The following is a 24,575-nucleotide window of genomic DNA, read 5'->3' as shown; positions in this document are numbered from 1 at the left end:
AAAATATGTATTTTAAAGCTTGAAAGTGCCTACCATAAAATTGGAAGAGAAACTAGCCCACTTAAAGCAATAGTTAATAATATATGATAGTAACATCCATAAGATGTTATGGAAAAAACCTGAACAAACTTTTTGGCCAACCCAATAGACTTAAAACTGCAGTAGGAATCCAGAGGAGAGGATTGTTGAGAGGATTGTTGATGAAGAGTAATGTGGTCAGGAAAAGTTCCGTTAAAATGAACCTCAGAGCTTGGATTGGATTGAAGGGGAAGAGAGGATGGAGGTAATTCCAGTAGAAAAAACCATTTTAGTTATGAAAATAATTATTTAAAGGAAGGTACGCTAAATTTGAAGGAACCTCAAATAAGGCAATCTGGAAAGTGTCTATTTAAACACATTTCTTTTTTTCTTAAATTGTTTGGTTTGTTTTTGTCCCCACTGAAGACTCTCCATCTTAATAGATAGTAAGGTTACCAGGTTCACCTCAACAGGATGCAACAATATTGTAAGTGGTAGGTATTAACTTCCTGTCTCACATACGTGTTCCTTGTTTGCCAGCCTTGTACTGTGCCTGATGGACTTCTCTGTTTTGTTCTTTGAAATGAAGTACATAAGGGAATCAGTTTTCTGTGGGTGGGTGTTATTGGCATATTCCTGTATCCCTACTGGGAAATTACAACCAGCAATGATTCTTTAGTGTTGTTTTATTGCTTCTGGATAACTTGGATGTCCTGCTCCAACACCTTTAATCAGAAACAATCTGGTAATGAAGTTGGCTACTTGCTGAACTTCATGCAATAACGGAAGTCTGGAGTTGGCTGATGTCTAGTCTTGGCAGTAGTAGATTTGAAAAAGGTACCAGTGGTTCTAAAGTTCTAGGTTCATGAGCACGTCTAGATCCCTATGAACTAAATACATTAAAGACCTCCAATTATTGATAAATTGGAAAGAATTTGAAAAACAATCCAAATGTGAGGGGGGAGGTAAATCAGTTTTTAAAAATTCTAATTTCTTATTATTGTTGAAAAAAAGGTTGTCATTATCCGTCATGGCAGGAAATAACAAAAATTTTCATTATAGGGACCCATTGACAAGAACAGAGAGTAGCCTTATGCCTTGTGATGGGCATTCAGTACCAAAGGGGTGTGTGTGTTGGGGGGAGAGACAGCAAGAGATACAGAGACAGAGAGACAAAAGGGCAGAGAAAGTCAGGGTGAGAGACAGGAGAGAAGGGAAGAGAAGGAGAGAGGGGAAGAGATGGGTAAGGTGAGGAAACTGAAGCTAAAATCAGACTCTCTGCTCCACTTGACTACAGTGAAAATACTTAATTATGTCCTGAGTGATAATTCAGTTTGCAAACCAGAGTATCTGTCTCCCTATTCTCATCCTCAGGACCACAGTCACAACGTGCTCAGCATTGCAGGGACCATGGCCCATGAAATGGGCCATAACTTCGGAATGTTTCATGACACCTATGCTTGCAAGTGCCCTTCTACAGTATGTGTGATGGACAGAGCACTAAGGTGAGCCTTTCCGGGAAGATGCTATTTATCTGTGTTTTGGATTCACGCTGGGCTGTCATCTTCAATGACATGTTCAAACTTTCAAATTATTAAATAGCAGTATCAGGACAAAATCATGGATGTGTGTCTATACCAAACTACCTTGTACCTCATCTATGTGTAATGTTTTTCATTAACTGAGACATAGTTTAAACATACTATCTCTTTGCTGTTGGGGTGATGTGTCACTTTATCCTCATCTTAGCTACACAAGATCTGGGTTCATAAAATCATTAGCATTTATCACATTTTCAGTGAATTCAGATTGGGTGGTGGTAATGGAGAAGTTTTAGAAGAAAAATGTAATTAAAGAAGAATGGGGCTTCCCTGGTGGCGCAGTGGTTGAGAGTCCACCTGCCGATGCAGGGGACACGGGTTCATGACCTGGTCTGGGAAGATCCCACATGCCGCGGAGCGGCTAGGCCCGTGAGCCATGGATGCTGAGCCTGCGCATCGGAAGCCTGTGCTCTGCAACGGGAGAGGCCACAACAGTGAGAGGCCCATGTACCGCAAAAAAAAAAAAAAAAAAAAAAGAAGAAGAATGAAATTAGAACACTTCCTAACACCATACACAAAAGTAAACTCAAAATGGATTAAAGACCTAAAGGTAAGGCTGGATACTATAAAACTCTTAGAGGAAAACATAGGCAGAACACTCTTTGACATAAATCACAGCAAGATCTTTTTCAATCCACCTCCTAGTGTAATGAAAATAATAACAAAAATAAACAAATGGGACCTAATTAAACTTAAAAGGTTTTGCACAGCAAAGGAAACCATAAACAAAACAAAAAGACAACCCTCAGAATGGGAGAAAATATTTGCAAACAAAGCAACCAACAAGGGATTAATCTCCAAAAATATACAAACAGCTCATGCAGCTCAATATCAAAAAAACAAACAAACCAATCAAAAAATGAGAAGATCTAAATAGACATTTTTCCAAAGAAGACATACAGATGACTAAAAAGCACATGAAAAGATGCTCAACATCATTAATTATTAGAGAAATGTAAATCAAAACTACAGTGAGGTATCAACTCGCATGGGTCAGAATGGCCATCATCAAAAAATCTACAAACAATAAATGCTGGAGAGGGTGTGGAGAAAAGGGAACCCACCTATACTGTTGGTGGGAATGTAAATTGGTGCAGCCACAATGGAGAACAGTATGGAGGTTCCTTAAAAAACTAAAAATAGAGTTACCATATAATCCCACTCCTGGGCATATATCCAGAGAAAACCATAATTCGAAAAGGTACATGCAACCCCAATGTTTATTGCAGCATTATTTACAATAGCCAGGACATGGAAGTAACCTAAATGTCCATCAACAGAGGAATGGATAAAGAAGATGTGGTACATATATACAAAGGAATATTACTCAGCCATAAGAAAGAATGAAATAATGCCATTTGCAGCAACATGGATGGACCTAGAGATTGTCATACAGAGTGAACTGTCAGACAAAGACAAATATATGATACCACTTATATGTGGAATCTAAAAAAAGGGTACAAATGAACTTAGCTAGCTACAAAACAGAAATAGATACAGATGTAGAAAACAAACTAATGGTTACCAGGGTGTAAAGGGGGGGGCAGATAAATTGGGAGACTGGGATTGACATATACACACTACTAGATATAAAATAGATAATAAGGACCTACTGTATCGCACAAGGAACTCTATTAAATACTCTGTAATGGCCTATATGAGAAAATAATCTAAAAAAGAGTGGATTTATGTATATGTATAATGATTCACTTTGCTGTATATGCGAAACTAATACAACATTGTAAAGCAAATATACTCTAATAATTTTTTTTTTTTAAAAAGAAGAATGTTCTCATAGGAAGATGACGAGAGTCTTTGAAAAGAGATTACACATTCCTGCCACACCTTAGGCAAAACTGCCCTGGAATTTTATTTTTAAGAACCCCACAATCCCTTTTATGTGTTCATTTCCTCTTTTTGTATTTCCCTCTCCCAGCTCATTCAAGCTAGGGTTAGTCTCCCATGCCCTTCCACAAAAGAGCATATGGCTGCATGCCAGTTACATATCTTATGCTATCTCTCACATATATTACTGTAGTTTAAAATTTTTTTTAAATTTTAAGTATAGTTGATTTACAATGTGTTAATTTCTTCTGTACAGCAAAGTGACTCAGATAAGTAGGCATATATATTCTTTTTCATATTCTTTTCCATTATGGTTTGTCACAGGGTATTGAATATAGTTCCCTATACTATACAGCAGGACCTTGTTGTTTATCCATCTTATGTATAATAGTTTGCCTCTTCTAATCCCAAACTCCCATTCCTTCCCTCCCCCGCAATCCCCTTGGCTACTGCTTTTTTTTTTTTTTTTTTGCGGTACGCGGGCCTCTCACTGTTGTGGCCTCTCCCGTTGAGGAGTACAGGCTCCAGACGCTCAGGCTCAGCGGCCATGGCTCAAGGGCCCAGCCGCTCCACGGCATGTGGGATCTTCCTGGACCGGGGCACGAACCCATGTCCTTTGCATCGACAGCCGGACTCTCAACCAATGCGCCACCAGGGAAGCCCGGCTACTGCTTTTTTAACCTCATTGTTATTTGTGGAATGAAGAGAGGCTGTCAATAGAAATCCCTCTGAAGGAAAATGAATTCTTAAACATGTAAATAAATATAATTTTAGTGCCTTTAAGACTTCAAAACCAAAAGGACCGAAGGCTGAATGAGATTATCTGGATAAATTAGAAGGATTTTTAGTTTATTAAACAGCAGCCTGGATGTTCTATTTTAAGATGTGACCATACTTGCCTTGTTCATTAAGCTGGAGGTGTTTATACCTGCGCGGGTGGGCTACTTCAGGCGCAAAAATAAGAGCTCATGATTTAGCAGTTGGTGAGTGTCTTCCCTTTGATCTTTTGGGTCACGTTTTGAGTGTATCACACCCAACGCCTGATATTTCCCCCTATCTGCTCAGCGTGACTGTATTCCATTTTCTTTTTCCTTACCTTTACAGCTTCTATATACCTACGGACTTCAGTTCCTGCAGCCGTGTCAGCTATGAAAAATTCTTGGAAGATAAATTATCCAATTGCCTCTTTAACGTTCCGCTGCCTACAGATATCATATCCACCCCAATCTGTGGGAACCAGTTGTTAGAAATGGGAGAAGACTGTGACTGTGGGACCCCCGAGGTACCACCAAGTTCTTTCTAAAATGATCTACTTTGTTTTTCAATTGCTGAGAGATAAACTATCAACGTGCGGTTCACTAAAAAAATCACACTTCTTGTAATTTTGAAAATGTTTGTTTGTAGACATTTGTTAGGCCAACTTTGGGACTCAGGACTTTTTACCATTCGAAGTGCCTGGCTTGGTCCCATCCTCTTGACAGGGCAGCCAGGATTCTGAATGGGACCTTTGCCCCCATCTTATTAATACCTAATGCGAGTACCAGGCCAAGCTCTCAGGGGGTTGGCCTTTCAGTACTTCAAAATAGGATTACACATTTATCCCTTCTGTGAGAAAAAGGAATCTTTCCCAGATGATGTTTGTTTGAATAAGGGCAAGAGTTTTTTGGGGTTTTTTTTTGCGGTACGCGGGCCTCTCACTGTTGTGGCCTCTCCCGTCGTGGAGCACAGGCTCCGGACACGCAGGCTCAGCGGCCATGGCTCACGGGCCCAGCCGCTCCGCGGCATGTGGGATCTTCCCGGACCCGGGCACGAACCCGCGTCCCCTGCATCGGCAGGCGGACTCTCAACCACTGCGCCACCAGGGAAGCCCAGGGCAAGAGTTTTAACCCTAAAAATTGGTAACTGTAAATATCTCACTCTGAGGTTCCCAAAGTAGGAGTTTCCCCAAAGCCTTGTGCAGATGCCTAATTTCCCAGAAGCAAGGTGGGGAGAACAAGACAAAGTATACTGCTTTATAGAGAGCTGAATTAAATGTCAAACTTGAATAAAGAACTATATTTTTAGATTTTCAGTACATGCTCTAGAGATTAAGTTTACTGCTGGATAGATACAAAATTGATGAGCTGAACTAATTATGTTCTGTAACAATTTAGAGGAATTTGATTTTCAAAAACTGTCCCTTTCTTTCATTTTCTCTCCTATTTCACCAAAAACAGACCATGTTCAGTATTACTATGGGAGATTGGGGGAACTAGAAAAGATATTCAAATAAAAAAATTATTGAAGTAGAATTCAGATAAACTCAGTATTTCTAATGTTAAACTTTTTTTTTTTTTTAGTTTTCCCCCAAATCATTTTCAAACTGTATCAAAGAAAGGTCTGTGTGATGAATAAATTGTATTATGAATTGTGCCAAAATGAGACCAAAAGGTAATCTTGCATTTGCATTTGTTTCTGGTATTTCTTAGGAATGTACCAACGTTTGCTGTGATGCAAAAACATGTAAAATCAAAGCAAATTTTCAATGTGTGGTAGGGGAATGCTGTGAAAAATGCCAGGTAAGATTATTATTTTATTCTATCTTAATAATTATGATTACTCTTTGTTTTTTCTGTATTAAAATCTTAGGGATTATGTTCAATGAAATAGGCAAAGTAATATTTTTCTGTCTATAAAATAATGTTACCTACCATCTATCAAGTCCTCACTGAGTACTTTGCAAAGATGGGCTCTTTAATCCTCCAATAGCCCTTTGAAGTATATATTATTATTTAATTTTGTTTTCGAGCAGAGTCTCAGAACAGATAATGTACAAAATAATACAGCCACTAAATGGCAAAATCCAAGTATGATCAGTTCCAAAACCAATGCTTTGTTATTCCCACCTGCTATTTCTTCTGATGCCGTGTGACCCTCTTGGACCAAATCTAGTAATTGCTTGCATATCCCTTTTGTTGGCAAAAAATTAATCAGCCGATCTAAGAAAGAAATGGAAAATTTTATTCTAGCCAAATTGAGGATTGTAACCGGGGAAGAGCATCTCAGAAAGCTCTGAAAACTGTTGAGCCAGTTAGAAGTCAAAGCACAGTTGTGTAAGTTTTTTGAGACACAGGGCTGTACGTTAAATGGCATTTATTGATAGTTTACACAATCCATATCTAAGCATCACCATGGCCCCTTACAAGATCAAGAAGGAACGTTATCTTTTAAGGAGTTATCTTGTTGGTGCTGGGAGTATGTTGGTCTTTATGGTTGAGCAGGTATTTCTGCTGATGGGGGAGAGATGGTCAATGCTGATGGTCAATGCCTAATGCAGATACACAGTGCACGGTATGGGGAGAGAGGAGGTCAGAGGGAGAGACAATTTCTTATGTTTAAATTTTCCTTGTCTTGCCATAAAATATGAATTTTATTTCACACTTTAATATGGTGTAGTGGAAAAGCTTTTAATTTTAATAATGTAGGGGCTCCTCTATCGTCAACCTTTGAAGTCACTTCTGGGTGAAATTCTTAGAAAAAAGACATAAGATGAGGATGCCGTGTCATTTTCTCTGTGGGGCTTTTTTGACTTTCTCTTCCAGTTAGAGTTCAGCATGTTACATTCTACTGTTGCAGAGAATTCTCTATTATGATTATTTGTTTATGTGTCTTCTTAGTTAGACTGATTCTTAATGTCTGGAGTCTGATTCATGCTCACCTAACACAGAATTGCGTTCATTTTAAAAGCCCAATAACCATCTGTAAAAGGAATGTGCAGATGGCATGCCAGGTTATAGGCAGTGTTTGAGATAGGTTTTTTTTGTTTGTTTCTTTTTTTTTTTTAATGTTGGAGGGAGAGGAAAGAAATAAAGGAGGCCAAAATGAAGAAAATTTGAGAACTTAAGTAGTATTCAACAAGTATTTATTAAGTCTTGTTATAATATTTATTAATCTCTTGTTAGAGATTATGAGTGATAAAGAAAACTAGTATTTGACTTCAAAAAACTTGCTATTTCTTTAGGGTGCTATTTCTTTAGGGTGATGACATACATAACTAAAACAGACGAAAATATGGTACATGATTAAATGCTCAGATAGATATTATAATGACAGATGGCCATTATATGGGTAATAGTTTCCACATATATTTTCACTTAATGTTCATAATGACCGTAGAAAGTTAATATTGGATCGGGAAACGGATCTTCAGAGAGATTAAACCCATTTGCTAAGGGTACACATCTAGCCACTGGCAGAGCCAAGATTCAAACCTGTATCTTTTCAAATCCAAATTCAGGGCTCTTTTCCTACCACATGTAGAAAAGAGGAACAGTGATTTGCATTGAAGAGGTCAGAGGAGATTTTAGAGAAATAGAAAGAAAAGAAGATATAAGCATGGTTTGTGTGACATCTGGTAAGAAAGCTAGTCTGACTGGAGTAGGGGGGGCTTGAATTTGGAGGGTCTCATACGCTCTGATGAAAATTTGGATTCTTTTAAAAATATTTATTTATTTATTTGGCTGTGCCGGATCTTAGTTTTGGCACATTCTGTCACCAGCGTCAAGATATGGAAAGTCTTTTGATGATATGAGAGCATGCCTTCTCACTTCAACTAGAGAAGGGTATGCTTCCAATATCCACACAGGCCTCTTAGATTTGTATGAATGGCAGAATTTCTTTTCCTAAGGTTTCTCTGAGCTCATAAGAGCAAGACTCGCAGTAATAGATTGCAATGGAATTAACACATGAAATGAATATTTGGTTGTTTCCTCCTTCTGATAAATCATTCCATAGAAAGACGTGAGTTGAAAAGAAATATCTGAGCATACAATAAAAGGAATTAAGAATTAGGAAACTCTATGCCTGGAAAAGTCTCAGAGCACGCTGATCTGGGCTTATAAACGTATCTTGCTTACTATGGAAGATTTACTTCACCAATAAATCTCTGAAGCTGCAGATTTAAATCTCCTTGAAAAGCTTGTCAAAGATGCATTCAACAAAGGGAGAAATAACTTCCTTCTTTCCATCTAAGATATTGCTCAGTTTTCTTCTGTGTTTTTTCATTGTTATTTCTATAACGTTTGCTCTACAAATTCAGAAATATTGATTGCTTAAAGACTCAGGGCTTGGCCAAAGTCAACAGAAGAGAGATTATAGGAGATGTCTTCAGCTTATACAATGAAAACGTGAACTAAAACAGAACGGTGCCTCTAACTACGTTGCCAAACGAAAGGCCACAGGGAAAATGTTATTTGAATCAATTTGAGATATTAGGGTTAAGTCAGGTGGAAAAAAAAATTTTATTTTTTTTTTTATTTTATTTCCCTATAGTTTAAAAAGGCTGGTGAGGTGTGCAGACCAGCAAAAGATGAGTGTGACCTGCCCGAAACGTGTGATGGCAAATCTGGTCTCTGCCCGGATGATCGATTCCAGGTCAATGGCTTCCCTTGCCAAAATGGGAAGGGCTACTGCTTGATGGGGATGTGCCCCACCCTGGAGGAGCAGTGCACCAAGCTATGGGGACCAGGTAGGAGGACAAACCCCAGTGATGCTGGCACTACCTTTGTACATACAAAGGAAAATCGTATCACTCCAAGTGACAGTGTTTAATCATGGCCAAAGTAGCATTCTGTCCCTTCCATCTTAGAGACTGTGCCACTGCTCAAAATCCTGGAGAATTTTGCTAGATGTAGCAAATAAAAATAAGGACAGTCCAGTTAAATTTGAATTTCAGATTAACAATTTTTTTTTAAGTGTCAGTATGTCTCATGCAATATTTGGGTGAGACTTAGGCTGAAAAAAAGTCTTTATCTGGAATTTAAATTTAACTGGATGTCCTGTACTTTATCTGGCAGCTCTAACCAAAATCCTTCCCAGTTAAGCAGACCCTTGGAATTTTGTGTGTGTGTGTGTGTGTGTGTGTGTGTGTGTGTATAGGGGTGGAATGCAAAGGAGCAGTGAGGAAAATTGAAAGTTTTTAAAATGTTTATTTTGTCCATAATACCAGAATTTTAAAGGTCATATTCTCTGATTACACCATAAAAAAGAAATTAAAAATAAAAGCATAACTTAAGAATCTTCAAAAACTTTAAACCCATATTTAAATTATGCTAAATAACTTGATTAGAAGAGCAATTTTTAAAATATCAATTCGTTGGACTTCCTGGATATGATGTATATTGTGTAGATACATTTAATTTTCATACCATTTTCTGCTACATTTCCAGATTCCTACTTAAATGGCTGAAGGACTATTTTTAACAGGGAAAATACATATTCCTAAAAATATTTGAGGAAGGTTATCATATGCTGGAAACTTTCCATAATTCCTGAAAATATACATAAGACGAGATGAAGGAAAGCAACAAAAGCAACAAAAATCACTGATTGACAATATACCCAGAAAAAAAGACACCTGGGAAATAAATGGACAGGAACCTAGAAAAACCCCTGAATGAAGCCTCTGTATCAGGCCAGGGTGAGCTGAGACACAATTTGAGGAGAAAGCTTGATACCATTGGTGCATCAGGAAGTGCTCTGATGGTCTGGAATTCGGTTCTGGCTCTTCTCCAGTTTATAGGTAATGCAGATGGACGTGCTAAGTTACAGCTGCAAGCAAAGATGGCTTTGCTGGTTAAAGACCTTGTACTTCCTTGGCTAACTTCAGTATATGGCAGAAACCTGGGGAAAGGAAATCTTCAGCACAGAGATGAAGCTCTGAACATCTCCTTTGTTACTTGGCTATAAATCACTGCGATAAAAACTATTACTTTCTTCTTTTTGCCTGACCCTTCAATATCGCCTCCCTTACAAATCTGTAAATTTTCTAGTACCTAGACACTGTTTTGTTCATAGTTGTTATTCCCAGTGTATCCTAGCACAGTGCCTGACTTTAGTAAATGTTCCAAGTGATCTGTTGAATTAATGTTGAATATATTTATCCAATATTGGAATAGAGAAGAACTTTTAAATCATATATTTAAAGGTGGCCTTTATAAAAGACCAGAAAAATAGATTTGCCTAAATAAAATTTCAAATTTTACAATTCACAAGGATCACACATTTATTTTAAATTAGTCTTCAAAGTTTGAAAAGTCTTATAACACATACAAGGGGGAAAAATCACTGTCTTTAACCTCCTGTAAATCATTTGGAATTCCAAATATTGAAAATGTGACCAAGGAATAAACAGGCAATTCATCATAAAGAAGTACACGTGTTTAATAAACATTAAAATCATTTTAACTCACTAGCAAGAAGTATGAAACACTATTAATACATCAGCACATGCAATATATGGTAAGAAATATAAATGAAGACAAGTTAATCTTCGACACTTGTTAAATTGCAGAGCTTTGTTACAGTTAATGCTTAGTGTTGGTGAGGATGTGACAAACTTTAATATGCTCTGGTAAGAGTATGAATTAGTACAATCTTTTCACAGAGAATTTGGAAAAATGTGTGTGCAACCTAAAAAGAAAATGTGCTCCTTTCCTTAGCAATGGTACCCAGGTATATTTATTTACAAAGGATTTTCAGCCAGCATTTTCTTTCTGAACCATGTACTACAGACCAGGCACTCTTCTCAGTGGCTCACATATATTAACTCATTTAATTCTCATAATAACGCTGTGGGGGAGGTACTATTATAGAATCCTCATATTTACACAGAGCAAACCAAGAGATTAAGGCACTTGCCAAAGATCACACAGCTCTTACTTAATGCCTGAGCTCTTAACCACTGTGTTCTGTTGCCCCAGTTGATGGGGATCTGAGGAAGATTACCTGAGAAATTAAGCATGCGATGCTCATCTCTGTGCCTGGCAGAGTAGAAGTTTGACTAAGCACAGCATGTACCTGTCACAGCTGCACCCTCCAGCAGGATAACATTCCAGTATCTGCCTGTGGGCTGCTACTACGATAACTACGGCTCTTCCAGCTAAGTCTTCAATCATCCAGATGTTTACAAATATTTAGATAGCCATTATTCAAAAATAGGCTATCTAAAAGATTGTTTTAACTCCAGCCATCTCTCTTGATATCAAATTAGTGCAACCTATATTTCCAAGAAGGGTCAAGGGGATGATGCTTAAAATCGTATTCCTCATGCTGGTTTTCTGTTTCATGAATCCTTTATGGCACTGAACTATTTATCTCTTTTCTTTTCAACTGTGTGCCTACTGACTATGCCTGGTCCCAGGAACCCAGGTTGCAGATAAGTCATGTTTTAGCAGGAATGAAGATGGGTCAAGTTACGGGTACTGTCGAAAAGTGGATGACACACGCATTCCCTGTAAAGCAAAGTAAGTGGCCTTGTTATTTGAACCTTCCTGCTCATTTTGACACATTCTGATTTATCCCATTTAAAGAGAAAGTGAATTTGGACATCATTAATTTGATAAACATTCATTGAGTGACTATTATATGCTATATTTTAGGCTAGGCACTGAGTTAAAAAGACAAATAGGGAATGATCCACTTTTTCCTGTCTCTCATAATGGATGCTTCAAAGGACACCAAGTACAGCTGTTGTTAAATAGAATGAATGTTTGAGACCGAGCATGCAATAGTTAAATGGGCCTGGTTGGAAATTTGCACACTGATTCTCCAGTATACTTTAGATGCTTTTCCATCTAGTGTCTTTCATTTTGATTCTAGTGTATAAATATGTATCTACTCAGAGAAATAAGCAATATGATGATGGTACAGTTTTATTTAAACTTGCCATGGCATTCTATAAAGAAAAAATACAGTAAGGGAAAGATTGACAAGTTACCTAAAGAATTTGTTGTCCTTTTTGTATTGATAGTCTGAAAAAAATGATAGAACACCATAAGCAATGAACTTGAGATTTTTCTATATATTTTCCTTTGATTCTGTAATTTTAAGGTGACTTTTAAAATTCAAATGATAATAGATTAAACTTTATACCTGCTCCAAATTTTACACATACAAACTAATGTGTAACCAGAGATTAAATGAAAAAAATCAGCATTTCTCAAAGATTTTCTATTAAAATAACATTGATTTTTCTCAGTGATAGATATTACCAAACAAACTATATTTTGGACAGAAGGTCATCTCTTGGGGAGTCTAAGCCTCAAAGATAATCATACCCTGTGGGTTCTTCTTTACAGGAAATCAGGGAAAATTATGTAAAAGGCAATATGTGTGGGAGAGTGGGGTGGGAGTGTGGCAATATTTAGTCTGAGAGGTTGTGACAGGGAAAAGAGACTAGGGTAACTCCATCTTTCCTCTGTAGAGTGTATACACCCTTGTCCTGTATAACTTTGTGTGAACACTGGATAATTTCTGCAACCAGAGGCACAAGCATTTCATTCCTTCCCACAGGCTGACCTCCTGGTCACTTCTTGATAGTCTTTGGCTGTAGTGGGAAGTAAGCCTGAAAGTCCCTGTGTCCTAGAGCCTTCCTCATAAAGCTCTACTTAAATGATTCAAGAAAAACACCCTCTCAAGTCTGGAGAGAATGCATGCCTTTCTCCACTCCTCAATGGTATTATCTAAAAGCCTCAGAGACATCAGAAGAATCTGATTCTACCACTCTCTGAAGAGTTTTTCACAGCATTCCTCTAAATTCTGCATAAAGCAATTGATTCCAATTTTGTTGGCGATGACTTTCTTCCCCTTGCTAGTGAAGGCAAGGCTTTAGTGAGCGCTGAGCAGTTTCATCTGAATTTGCAGGGGTTCTTCCAGTAACACACGATGCCTTGGAGTGACAACCAAGGCTCAGCCTTATACCGATACAACTACAGTCGAGAGAATTATTCTGCTGCCCTTCATGGCAATAAATAACCTTAGCTGAAACAAGACAGAAACTGATTTCCTAGGTGCCCTCCATGATGTTAGACATCCATCCTCCTTATAGCTTCTTGCTCCATCATACGTATGACCTCCTTTCCCAAATGTTTCTCTCAGTCTGTGATGGCTTCTCCAACTCCAACCGTCATATTCCAATAAGCAAAAAGGAGAAAATATTGAGAAGAGGACATATACCCTCACGTAAGGCCACCCTCAAGAATCTGCAGTTAAGATTCTGCTTCCTTCCCATTGGCTAGAATTTAGGCAACTGGCCAAAATTTGGGAATATGAGAGACATGGGATTTTTCTTTTGAGCAACATTGTGCCTTGCTAATATTCAGTGGTTCTATTACTGAAGAATAAGGGGGAAATTGGTATAAAGGAGAACTAGAAGTCTCTGCCCTAGGGGGAAATACCATTAGTTAAATATCGATAGGGAGCTGATGTACATTTGTATAAAACTGCATTTTGGATCCTGCTATTTCAAAGGCAACAAATTTCGGCTTTTCTTCAGTGATGCCCTGTGTGGGAAGTTGTTCTGTAATGGTGGGTCAGATTATCTGCTCCGGAAAGGACATATAATAACGTTCCTGACATGTAAAACATTTGAACCTGAAGACAGCAGTCAAGAAATCAGCATAGTAGCCAATGGAACCAAGTGTGGAGAGAATAAGGTACATTGATTAATGGTGGCTTTTACTCAAAATGTTCTGGTTGTTTGTTCATTTTGTTTGCTTGCTTCTCAAGGCCTCCTTGTGTTTCATGGAGCACAGTTTTTCAAAGTAACGTTTATGCCATTCATGTATACATGACTGCATTCTTGCCTTCAGTGTTATTTAATAAGTACCTATTATGTGCTTAGCACTAGGTTGTTGAATTTAGGTAAATTTTATTTCCCCCGAATTGGTATGGTCTCAATACATGATAGCCATTCTGATGATAATAATGAAAAAAATCGTAACAATACTATTTATTTTTACATAAATGATAATTATCTTAATATTGGAGATGATGTGATATTACCATGTTTTCCATAGTATTTTTGTTTAGGATGCGTACCTTGTACCATGTGCAATGCTTAGCTCAGTGCTCTCAGTCTTCAGAGTTGGACTAAAGAGGTGCATTAAAGATGACCCATGAGATATGACGTGAAGTAAGGAAATCTTCTTTAAAGAGGACTTCCTAAATATTTTATTATAAAAATGATCTAGATTCCATATTCCTATTTTCAAAAGGATTCAGTGATTTCCCTAATGAAAAGGCAAGTTTGATAACAATAATAGTAACTAAAAATACAAGGCTAAATACCAAAGAGTCAACAGTTTGCAGAACTGAAACCACTGGACATTCAAGTCTACTTTGTGTTTTTCATATCACTTTCAGGTTTGCATTAATGCAGAATGTGTGGATGTCGAAAGAACTTACAGATCGGCCAATTGCTCCTCTAAATGCAAAGGACATGCTGTAAGTCTTGACAATGTTTCCCCAAGCTTGCTGAATCTTGTGTCATTTTAGGTCAGACAGTTTGGATGATGTTAAAATGATGTTTCAGCGTTGAATGATTAAAATTATTATCTAACTCCTCACTAGTTTTATTCAATGAAAAATTCCTTCAAAGAACCTGGTACTGAAATTACTATTACTGATTCATACATTACGTAGACAGTTGAAAGGCTACAGAGCAGAGGTTATTCTTTTTTTGGAGTGGACTTAATTATGGATGAATCAACCCTCGGGTTGGGGATTAGTCCAGTGAGAAAACTAACAGGATCGTTGCTCCTCTAGGTGTGTGACCACAAGCTCCAATGTCAGTGTAAAGAAGGATGGGCCCCTCCTGATTGTGGTGGTTCTTCCATGGTCTTCAGTAAGTAATATTGCACATCGAATGTGAGAAAATTACTCTCCTCTTCCAAGCTTTTATTTCCTGTTATGTAAGATTTCATTGTCTTTTCTCCACTCCTCTTGGAATTCCTATTCTGTAGATATTGAATCCACAATATTAATCCCCAAAGTTTCTACAGCAACTTTTTCATCATATTTTCCACATTCTTATGTTATTGTGCTACATACAAAAAGATTTCTTGAAATTTTATATTTGTCATTTTGTTTTAATTTTCCAAATTTTCTTGCTTTATGATTGTTCCATTTTCATAGCAGCCTTGACTGAATGTATACTAGATATAATATCCTCATAAAACTCTAAGAATATGACATAATTTTTGTAGGTTCACTTTGTTCTCTAGATTATCTCTATTTCTTTTGAGTCGAGTTGTTTTGTTTTTTCACCCTGTCTCTTGTATTTCCCTGGGCTGTTTTTCTTCAGTATGTATGATCCTTCTTTCAATGTGGGATTAGGTTGACTTGCTCTTTATAACTAATAATAATAATAATAAAATCTTTTCTTATTTTTTGGCCATTTGGATTTTGTTTTTTGCAAAGCATCTGTTCAAGCCATTTTGTTTATTCTTCTATTGGGTGTCTCCCCTGACCCCTTAATAACTTGTGTAAGTTTTAATATATTCTTGATATAAGCTATTTTTTCAGTTATATATGCTGCAAATAACTCCCTTCATTCTGTGTTTTCTCACTCTCTTCGTGATGTCATGTGATTAAAGAAGCTTTTTAAAATTATTATTATTTTTAAAATCTATTTTTGGCTGCGTTGGGTCTTTGTTGCTGCGCGGGCTTTCTCTAATTGCGGCGAGCAGGGGCTACTCTTCGTTGCTGTGCGTGGGCTTCTCATTGCGGTGGCTTCTCTTGTTGCGGAGCATGGGCTCTAGGCGCGCGGGCTTCAGTAGTTGTGGCTCACGGGCTCTGGAGCACAGGCTCAGTAGTTGTGGTGCACCGGCTTAGTTGCTCCGTGGCATGTAGGATCTTCCCGGACCAGGGCTTCAACCCGTGTCCCCTGCATTGGCAGGAGGATTCTTAACCACTGCACCACCAGGGAAGCCCTAAAGAAGCTTTTAATTGTAATGTTGTCAATTTGTTAATCATTTCCTTGATGATTAGTTTTTTATCTTTTTGTGTCCTTTTTAAGGACAATTTTCCTATCCTGAAGTTATGAATGTATACCCATATATTCTAAAAAGGATTTTTGTATTGCCTTTTCAAATTTAAGTCTATAACGTATCTGGAATTATTTTGTGTGTGATGCACACAAAGTGTGCAATTTCATAATAACAAAAGTGTTAATTCACTGGGAAGACATACAATTCTAAACTTTACTGTAGATAACAGCATGGTCTCAAAATATATAGGTATTGATAGAACCAGAAGTAATAGCCAAATTCACAGTTACAGTGGGGGATTTTAACACTCTTGACTCAGTAATTGGTACAACAAACAAACAAGGTATCAGTAAGGGTTAATATATTACACACAGTTAACAAACATGGCATTAAAAACATATGGAAAACACCGCACATAAGTGCAGAACACATATTTTTGTGTTCATAGACAGAACACTTACAATATGGGCTTATGCTGGGTCATAGAGCAAGTGTCAACAAAGTGTTCAATTTCGTTTTTATCTCAGATAGATGCCCAGTTGTCACACCATTATTCATATCATAAATGACTTTCTAATAAAGCACGTGTGTCCATGCACGTGTGTTGTTCTGGGATATCTGTTCTTTGCTGGTGGCCCTGTTTGGCTATCCTTATGCCAGTATAACACTCTTTTATTATTGTATCTTTAAAATAATTTTGTTATCTTATAGGAGGTCCTTTAACATTGTTCTTCAAGAATGTCTTGGCTATTAGCTTTTGTATTTCCACATGTATTTTATAATCAGATTCTCAAGTTACACACACAATTCCTGTTGGGGTTTTAATTTAGTGTAAACTACAGCTATAGATTTACTTGCAGAAAATGAGCATATATAAAATATTGAATTCCAAACCTATTGACATGAAATATCTATCCATTTACTTAGTCTTCTTTAATTTTGCCCAATAATAGTCAATGGTTTTCACCACAGAAATTTTACATATATTTTGTTTGATTTGTTTTATAAGAAATTAATTTTTATTGTATTTTTAAATGGTATTTTTTGAAAAAATATTTTTCAACTATTACTAGAATATAGAAGGTCAACTAATTTTTGTATATTTTTATATCAAGCACGTCTGCTAACCTCTCTTAATAATTTTAGTAATTTATTTGTAGATTCCATTAGATTTTCTACATATTCAATCATTCTGTTTCAGAAAAATGACAGTTTTGCTTCTTCTCTAATCTTCACCATTTTAATTTCTCATACTTGTTTTCCTTCACTGAGTAGTACTCCTGTGCAATGCTGAATAGAAATAGAGATAGCAAGCCTCTTTGTTTCTTTCCCAATCTTAGGAAAGACTTTCAGTATTTTGCCCTGTTATCTGAAGGTATTCTGTACATATTGGATCCTCTTCATTAGATCAAGAAAATTCACTTCTATTTCTAGTTTGCTAAGAATTTTACCAAATACTTTTTATTTATTGGTTAAGATTTTTACGTCTTTACTCTGTTGGTATTGCAAAATAAATTGATTGATATGTGAACATTTATCTAACTGTGCATACTTTGGATAAACCCAACATGGAAATAGCTCTCACGGATACTGATGGATGATGTTTGCTATTATTTCATGTTCATGAGTGATGCCTGTACTTGCTAAATTTGAGTATCATGGTTATGCTAGACATATTAAATGAAGTGGAGCATTTTCATTCATTTAAATTCTCTGGAAGAGTTTGTATAAGAATGGAAGACTCTTTCCTTAAATACCTGGTAGAACTTGTCAGTAAGCCATGTAGGCCTAGAATTCTGGACAATATTTTAGTTAAAGATTCAGTGTCTTTAGTAGCTATAAGACCCTTCAGGTATTTAATTTCTTCTTATGCAAGTTTTACTATGTTATATTTTTCTTAGACATTTACCTACTTCACCTAAATGTCAATGTTTTGGTTTAAGATTGCTCATAATACTCACTTATCTTTTCAATATCAATAGTATCTGTAGCATTGTTTTTTCTCTTTTTTTATATTATCCTAACAAAATTTTAAAACTTATTATTCTTTATGATTTGCTTTTTTAACATTTTTTTTGCTATTTCAATTTCTACTTTATACAATTCCATTTCCTTAAGTTTATTTCATCTTTAAAAGAAAAATCTTGAAAGGAATCTTTGGCTCATTAATTTTCAGTTTGTAGACCATATCGTAATTGGTATTTTCATTATCATTTGTTTCAAATTATTTTCTATTTGCTTTCTTCTTTGGCCCTTGAACTGTTTAGACATATATTTCTTAACATACATGCATATGGAGATTTTCTAGCTTCTGTTAAATTAATACTTAGCATAATTCCATAGGGATCAGAAAACCTGTGTTGAGAATATGCTGAAATTTGTTGACACTTGCTCTATGACCCAGCATAAGCCCATATTGTAAGTGTTCTGTCTATGAACACAAAAATATGTGTTCTGCACTTATGTGCAGTGTTTTCCATATGTTTTTAATGCCATGTTTGTTAATTGTGTTTAATATATTAACCCTTACTGATATCTTGTTTGTCTGTTGTACCAATTACTGAGTCAAGAGTGTTAAAATCCCCACTGTAACTGTGAATTTGGCTATTACTTCTGGTTCTATCAGTACCTATATATTTTGAGACCATGCTCTTCCCAGTGAATTAACACTTTTGTTATTATGAAATGCTTTTGTGTATCCCTAGTCTTCTTGCCTTTTAAAGTCCACAGTTCCTGGAGAAAAATATAGCTGTACCATATTTCTCTTGGTCTCTTTTGCTTTGGTATAACTTTTTCTTCATACTTTTACTTTCATCCTTTCTGAATCCTCATGTTTTATATCTGTCTCTCATTTTAAAAAATACAGATATATTTTAAAATTTTAGTCTCAATCGTTTTTTTTAAAACTTAGTCCATTCAAATTAAATGTAATTACTGATATATTTGGGTGTAATCTACAATCTTATTATATGCTTTTTATTTGTCCTGCCTGGTTCCTGTTCCTTTTTCTCTCCTTTCTTGTTTTCTTATGGACTTACTGAGGATTTTAATCACTTCATTTTTATTTTTATTAATTTGGAGATTATACATTTATTTTATATTCTTTTCGTGGCCAGCATAAAAATTTCCATTTTATTATTTTTAATAGAGACTTTACTTTTTAGAGCAGTCTTAGGTTCACAGTAAAACTGAGCAGAAAGTACAGAGATTTCCCCTATATCCCTGCCCCACACATGCACAATCTCCCACCGCTAACATCCCCCAACCAGAGTGGAACATTTGTTACAATTAATGAACCTACATTGACATGTGATTATCATCCAAAGTCCACAGTTTACATTAAGGTTCATTCTTGGTTTATTTACTTTTCATTCCTTTCCGCATTTCGGATCTTCATTTTATGATCGTTTTCCTTCCTGTGTTTCTGAGTTCCTGCTTTCTCACTCCAAAGTAATTTTCTCTCACTCCAAAATATTTTCCCCCTATTTCTTCAGCACTTCTGTGCTTTTAGGAAGATTTTTTAAAAATTCATTCGTTGTTTTTAGTGAGAGAGCTAGTCCAAATTTCCTAGACCACCATTTCCAGAAACAGAAAGGGCTGTATTTTTTGTTCAATCACTGACATCTTCAACTGTAAACCTGCTTCCTTTTATAATACTCTCCATCTGCCTGATGCCCCGGGTTTACCTCTAGACCACATCCTTTCAAACTATGGATGTCTGTGAAGTACTGCCAAGTTCCTCTTTATTTCCTCTGGACCGTGTCACTCTTTTGAAAATAGCTACGATTCTGTTGTTAGTGCAAGTACACTTTTAAAATTCTGAACGCATCTATACTGTTTCTAACACAGATGCCTCAGAACTTTATTTCCTTTGACTTTCTGGGTAGGAATTTTTATGGAGGGTAGAGAGTATTAGGTATTTGAACTGTTATTATCTTACCTAGAATTCTACTTCTGAGGTCTCTATCTCTCTGCACGCATGTGTGCTCACACTTGTGAACTTTTCTTGCATTTATGCAAAACTCATTCTTATTATTCATTTACTGATCTCCGTCATCTCTGTAGTAAGAGAGCAGTAGCTGTTTGCATTGCTCTTCAAACTTGTACCTCCTGGTCTTTGTGCTTTCAGATTATAATAAGAGAAATGAATACATGAGATAGCAAAAGATTGAAGTTGCATTCATTAATTAGATTAGTAGGTAAAAAAACACCCTATAAACCGAAAAACTTTGTTAGAACCATTCCCCAGTTCACAAGGTCACATAATTTTTTTGTCCATAATAATTCCACCATAGAGCAAACGTCAGCAGGACACTCACTTATGTCCTGTCTGTCTGTCACTTATCAGTTATCCATCAATTCTCTTTTTCACGTCTCAGCTTCTTACTTGCTACTAAGAGGAATATGATTTCAAGTCTTCAGATTCTTTTCACTGGTTTTATTCCAAGGCTGAATTTTAACAATGTTTCCCTCCTCTTCCGCATCCTCCTTACTTCATATTCTTTCAGCCCTTTGTTTTCAATTTATTACAAACATCATCCCTTCTAAGAATTCCCCGTAGTATGATGCTTTACCTATCTCATGTAAAATGTTTTCCCTAGACATCCTCTTAATTTCTCCTATCTAAATAATATTATAATAATCATTATCAAAATATATTTTCATTTTACTGGCTATGAGAGATGTTCCAGGGACTGCATGTCCTTTGGGGAAAAGGTAGGCGGAGTTTGTGATAAATAAAGAAATAAGGGGGCTTCCCTGGTGGCGCAGTGGTTGAGAGTCCGCCTGCCGATGCAGGGGACACGGGTTCGTGCCCCGGTCCGGGAAGATCCCACATGCCGCGGAGCGGCTGGGCCCGTGAGCCATGGCCGCTGAGCCTGCGTGTCCAGAGCCTGTGCTCCGCAGCGGGAGAGGCCACAGCAGTGAGAGGCCCGCATGCCGCAAAAAAAATAAAGAAATAAGGACCAGTGTGATGTATACTTGTGAATTTCCCATATTCTCACGAGGCCCTCGTTCTCCTGGCTGCAGATTTCTCCATTGTGGTTGGGGTGCTGTTCCCTGTGGCCGTCATATTTGTGGTGGTTGCTATAGTAACCCGATACCAAAGCACCAGAGGAAAGCAGAAGGAAGTCCAGAGGTAGGCATTATCTTGCCTTGGGGACGTTTCTGGCCTCTAATTCACTTTAAATGTAAGGACCCAAATTATCCAATTTAATTTTAGTTTACTTCAAATACTCAGAAATAAGTACAGATACATTTTTCTTGGACCAGAGGCTATCTTTTTATTGGGAAATTCTTCACAGTAAGATCTCCTTTTTCTCTTCTATTAATCACCGTTTATAATTAATAACAACTCTCATTATTAAAGATGTTTATGCTCATTATCCAAATACAGTATCTAAAATGTATCGATCATAGCTTTATGACCAGCACTCTGCTTAGCCCTTTCACATATGTCATTTAATCTTCATAGGGAAATAACAGTTACTATTATTTCCATTTTATAGATGAAAAGGTGTTATAGATTGATCCTCACAACAATCCTGCAAGGTCAGGCACTTCACTTTTTTACTGATGTGGAAACAGAAGCTCAGGGAGATAAACTAACATGTTCAAAGTCTTACAAAGTAAGTAATGGAGTCTAGGTTTGCACATAGATCAGTCAGTCTTTCAAAGATAATCTTGACACTACAGTCTCTTTCTAGCATTTTTTAAAAATTGATTTATTCACCCAGAATGGGCTTTTAATAAATACTGAATGAATAAAACAAATCTTTAATTAAATGGCATAATTTAGATAAAAGTTGGATTCAGCATCTTCATTATTAGGTTTCAGGGATTGGTAGAGAATGGAAAAGAAAATTAGTGGTAATGATTATTAATTACAAGAGAAGGAAACCTGCATGCCCTAGGGAGCAGATGAAAACCCAGTCAACTACCAAGTATGAAACAATGGGCAGAGGACACTAGCAGACATCTCTTGAATCTCCCTCTCACATGGAAGGAATTTCTAAGTCAGTTTATATGATATGTTTTCACATACAGGCCACTGTCTACCACTGACACCGGGCCATACAAGCAGAAGAGGAAACCACAGACGGCGAAGGCTGTTCAACCCCAAGAGGTGAACCATAGTCTGTACTGTGTTTGCCCTGGGTCCCAGTTTGTGATTCTCTCAGTCTTGTCCTGACCAGCTAGCTGTCATTTCTACTCAGCAGTGTTTTACAAATCCATCTCACTAGTTAGTATGTAGCAAGGACTGTGAGCTCTGAACTACACATTCAGAAAGTTCACCTTTGCCTTTTGTTCAATGCAAAAGAGTCTCTCTACAATTCAGGGGCTGCTTTGCTGGGGTTCACAAAATGCAAAGAGAATAAAGAGAAAGGGGAGGGCAGATGCCAGCTCTCTCTCTTTCTCTCTGTGGGATTCTAGGTTGATTCCTTATTCCTTTTGCAATATCCCAATAATGACAATATGTATACTTGTATGACAACACCTGTAATATGTATAATCCTTAATGCCCTAGTTGTGTCCTGCAAGTTTAAAAATTTAAGTGGCAATTGCCTAATGACAATGACATTGGTAATAATGTTTTTGATGGAAACTTACCCATCTCTGATAGCTCTGTACACAGCAGAATGCAGCAGCTGGGCCACTGTGATTTTCCATCCAATCTCTTAGTGTCATCTTAGTTCTGAGCTCACATCAGGAAGGGGTGCTTATTTGGAAGCTGAAATTAAGACACCGATCGTTTTTTAAAATTTATTTTTATTGAATGAAGCATTCTTTAAATTCTATAGTGCTTTACAATTTTCAAAGTTTTCACACACATGATTTCATATAAACCCATTTTAAAATTTTATTTTTTTCTTTTTAGATGAAGCTTGACACACCTGAGCTCCTGGCAGAGAAGGATGCGCCTCCAGCTTCTGTTGTGAGTTGGTAACGTCTCTTAAAAATCCCTTCCAATCTCACCTCAGGGGAATACTAGTGAAAGACATAACCCGCAATGCCCAATTATTTCTTCAGGAGAATGTTCAGATCTGTGTGAATATTCATAGAAAATATGGATTCTTCTGCAAAACGTTTTGAAAAGACGAAATACGAGCTTGCCTTTCCATTATACTACTAAATTTAACCCTTCAACCTGAGCTACTGGGTCTGAAAAGCTAATTCATTAAAGAAGAGAACCGATCTGCTTCACAGAATGCCGTCTTCATCCTATGTCTGTTGGCATTGAGCTTGTTTTTGAACTGCATGTGCGCACCTTAGTGAAAGCAATTAAATGTACAGGTTTAGAAGATGCCTAGTTCTCCGTTTCTGAAAGTGATTTAAGCCTTTCCGTTAAGCACACCTGTTTTCGAGGCCCCATTTTTTAATTTTTTTTTTTTTAACCTTCTTACTAGCTAATTACGAAGCCAGATTTTTCTCCACCGCTGATTCCTACATCTGTGTCATTCTCTTTCCTTGTAAGTATCAGATGGTCACTGACGGTGTTTTAAATGTCTCTTGTGCCCCATGTGAAGGGTGTCTTCAGATCTCTGGGTTCCCTTTCAGGATATGCTAAGCTAACCTGAGATACCATAGCCCATGGGAATATCTGAGAAAGAAGGCCTACTCACTGTCTACAAATTAGAATGGCTATTAATTTTTTACTGTTAAAAATAGTTCTACTGTTACATAATTGTTAAGAAATGATAAATGGTTCTGCTGTAGAAGTTGAACTGTCTCCTTCACAGGTTAGTTTCTAGACGCTCATTTTGGAGGATACAAAATTGTATTATAAATTAGACTGTACTTGTTTATTCTAGACAGAATAAGGTCTATATTATTCACAGTTTTCTAGAGGAGGAAGGGTATGAAAAACGGAGCACATGAAGGCAAACCCAGAATAAAAGCCAAGCACTCATGAAGTAACAGGTAGTCATTCGCTCAAGTGGATCCTGAACATATCCCCTCATACTTGGTACTTTGTTGTGAGTACATGAGAAGGAATTAAAACTTAAGGTCATTTTCTTCAATAATTTTTACATTTTTGGTGGGAAAACAAGTCATATGCATATGGAGCACTTAACTCCTCATATATTACGTGTGCCAAAGCAGGCAATACTACTGAGAGAAGTATGGTGAGGGGAATGAATGGGGTAGGAATGGGGAAGTAAGAGGAAGGTCCATTGACTAAGTGGTTGGAATTTGTACTGGACCCTGAGGGTTGGGTAGAATTTAAAATAAGTGACAAGGAGGTAGGAAGGATTTAAATAAGGAAATAAGTATAGCAAAGATGGGAACTGCACAGCATTTCTAA

The 24,575-nt window shown here is 36.9% G+C and overlaps 1 protein-coding gene across 1 annotated transcript in view; it reads left to right on the top strand.

Annotated features, from left to right (window-relative positions):
- ADAM28 (ADAM metallopeptidase domain 28) overlaps positions 1-24,575 on the top strand; it is a 59,475-nt gene that overhangs the window by 33,492 nt on the left and 1,408 nt on the right. Inside the window, exons 11-21 of the mRNA XM_089912797.1 lie at positions 1,393-1,523; positions 4,569-4,746; positions 5,933-6,022; positions 8,775-8,970; positions 11,644-11,746; positions 13,777-13,936; positions 14,646-14,726; positions 15,048-15,126; positions 21,299-21,407; positions 22,316-22,394; positions 23,677-23,739. Coding sequence (XP_089768923.1) covers positions 1,393-1,523; positions 4,569-4,746; positions 5,933-6,022; positions 8,775-8,970; positions 11,644-11,746; positions 13,777-13,936; positions 14,646-14,726; positions 15,048-15,126; positions 21,299-21,407; positions 22,316-22,394; positions 23,677-23,739 — 1,269 coding nt within the window. The remainder of the gene's footprint in view (positions 1-1,392; positions 1,524-4,568; positions 4,747-5,932; positions 6,023-8,774; positions 8,971-11,643; positions 11,747-13,776; positions 13,937-14,645; positions 14,727-15,047; positions 15,127-21,298; positions 21,408-22,315; positions 22,395-23,676; positions 23,740-24,575) is intronic.

This window comes from Delphinapterus leucas, chromosome 6 (genome assembly GCF_059928025.1).
Source record: "Delphinapterus leucas isolate spDelLeu-1000000601 "Yukka" chromosome 6, BTC_Dleu_Yukka2, whole genome shotgun sequence".
Classification (NCBI taxonomy): Eukaryota; Metazoa; Chordata; class Mammalia; order Artiodactyla; family Monodontidae; genus Delphinapterus; species Delphinapterus leucas.
This window is presented reverse-complemented; position numbering and strand designations above follow the sequence as displayed.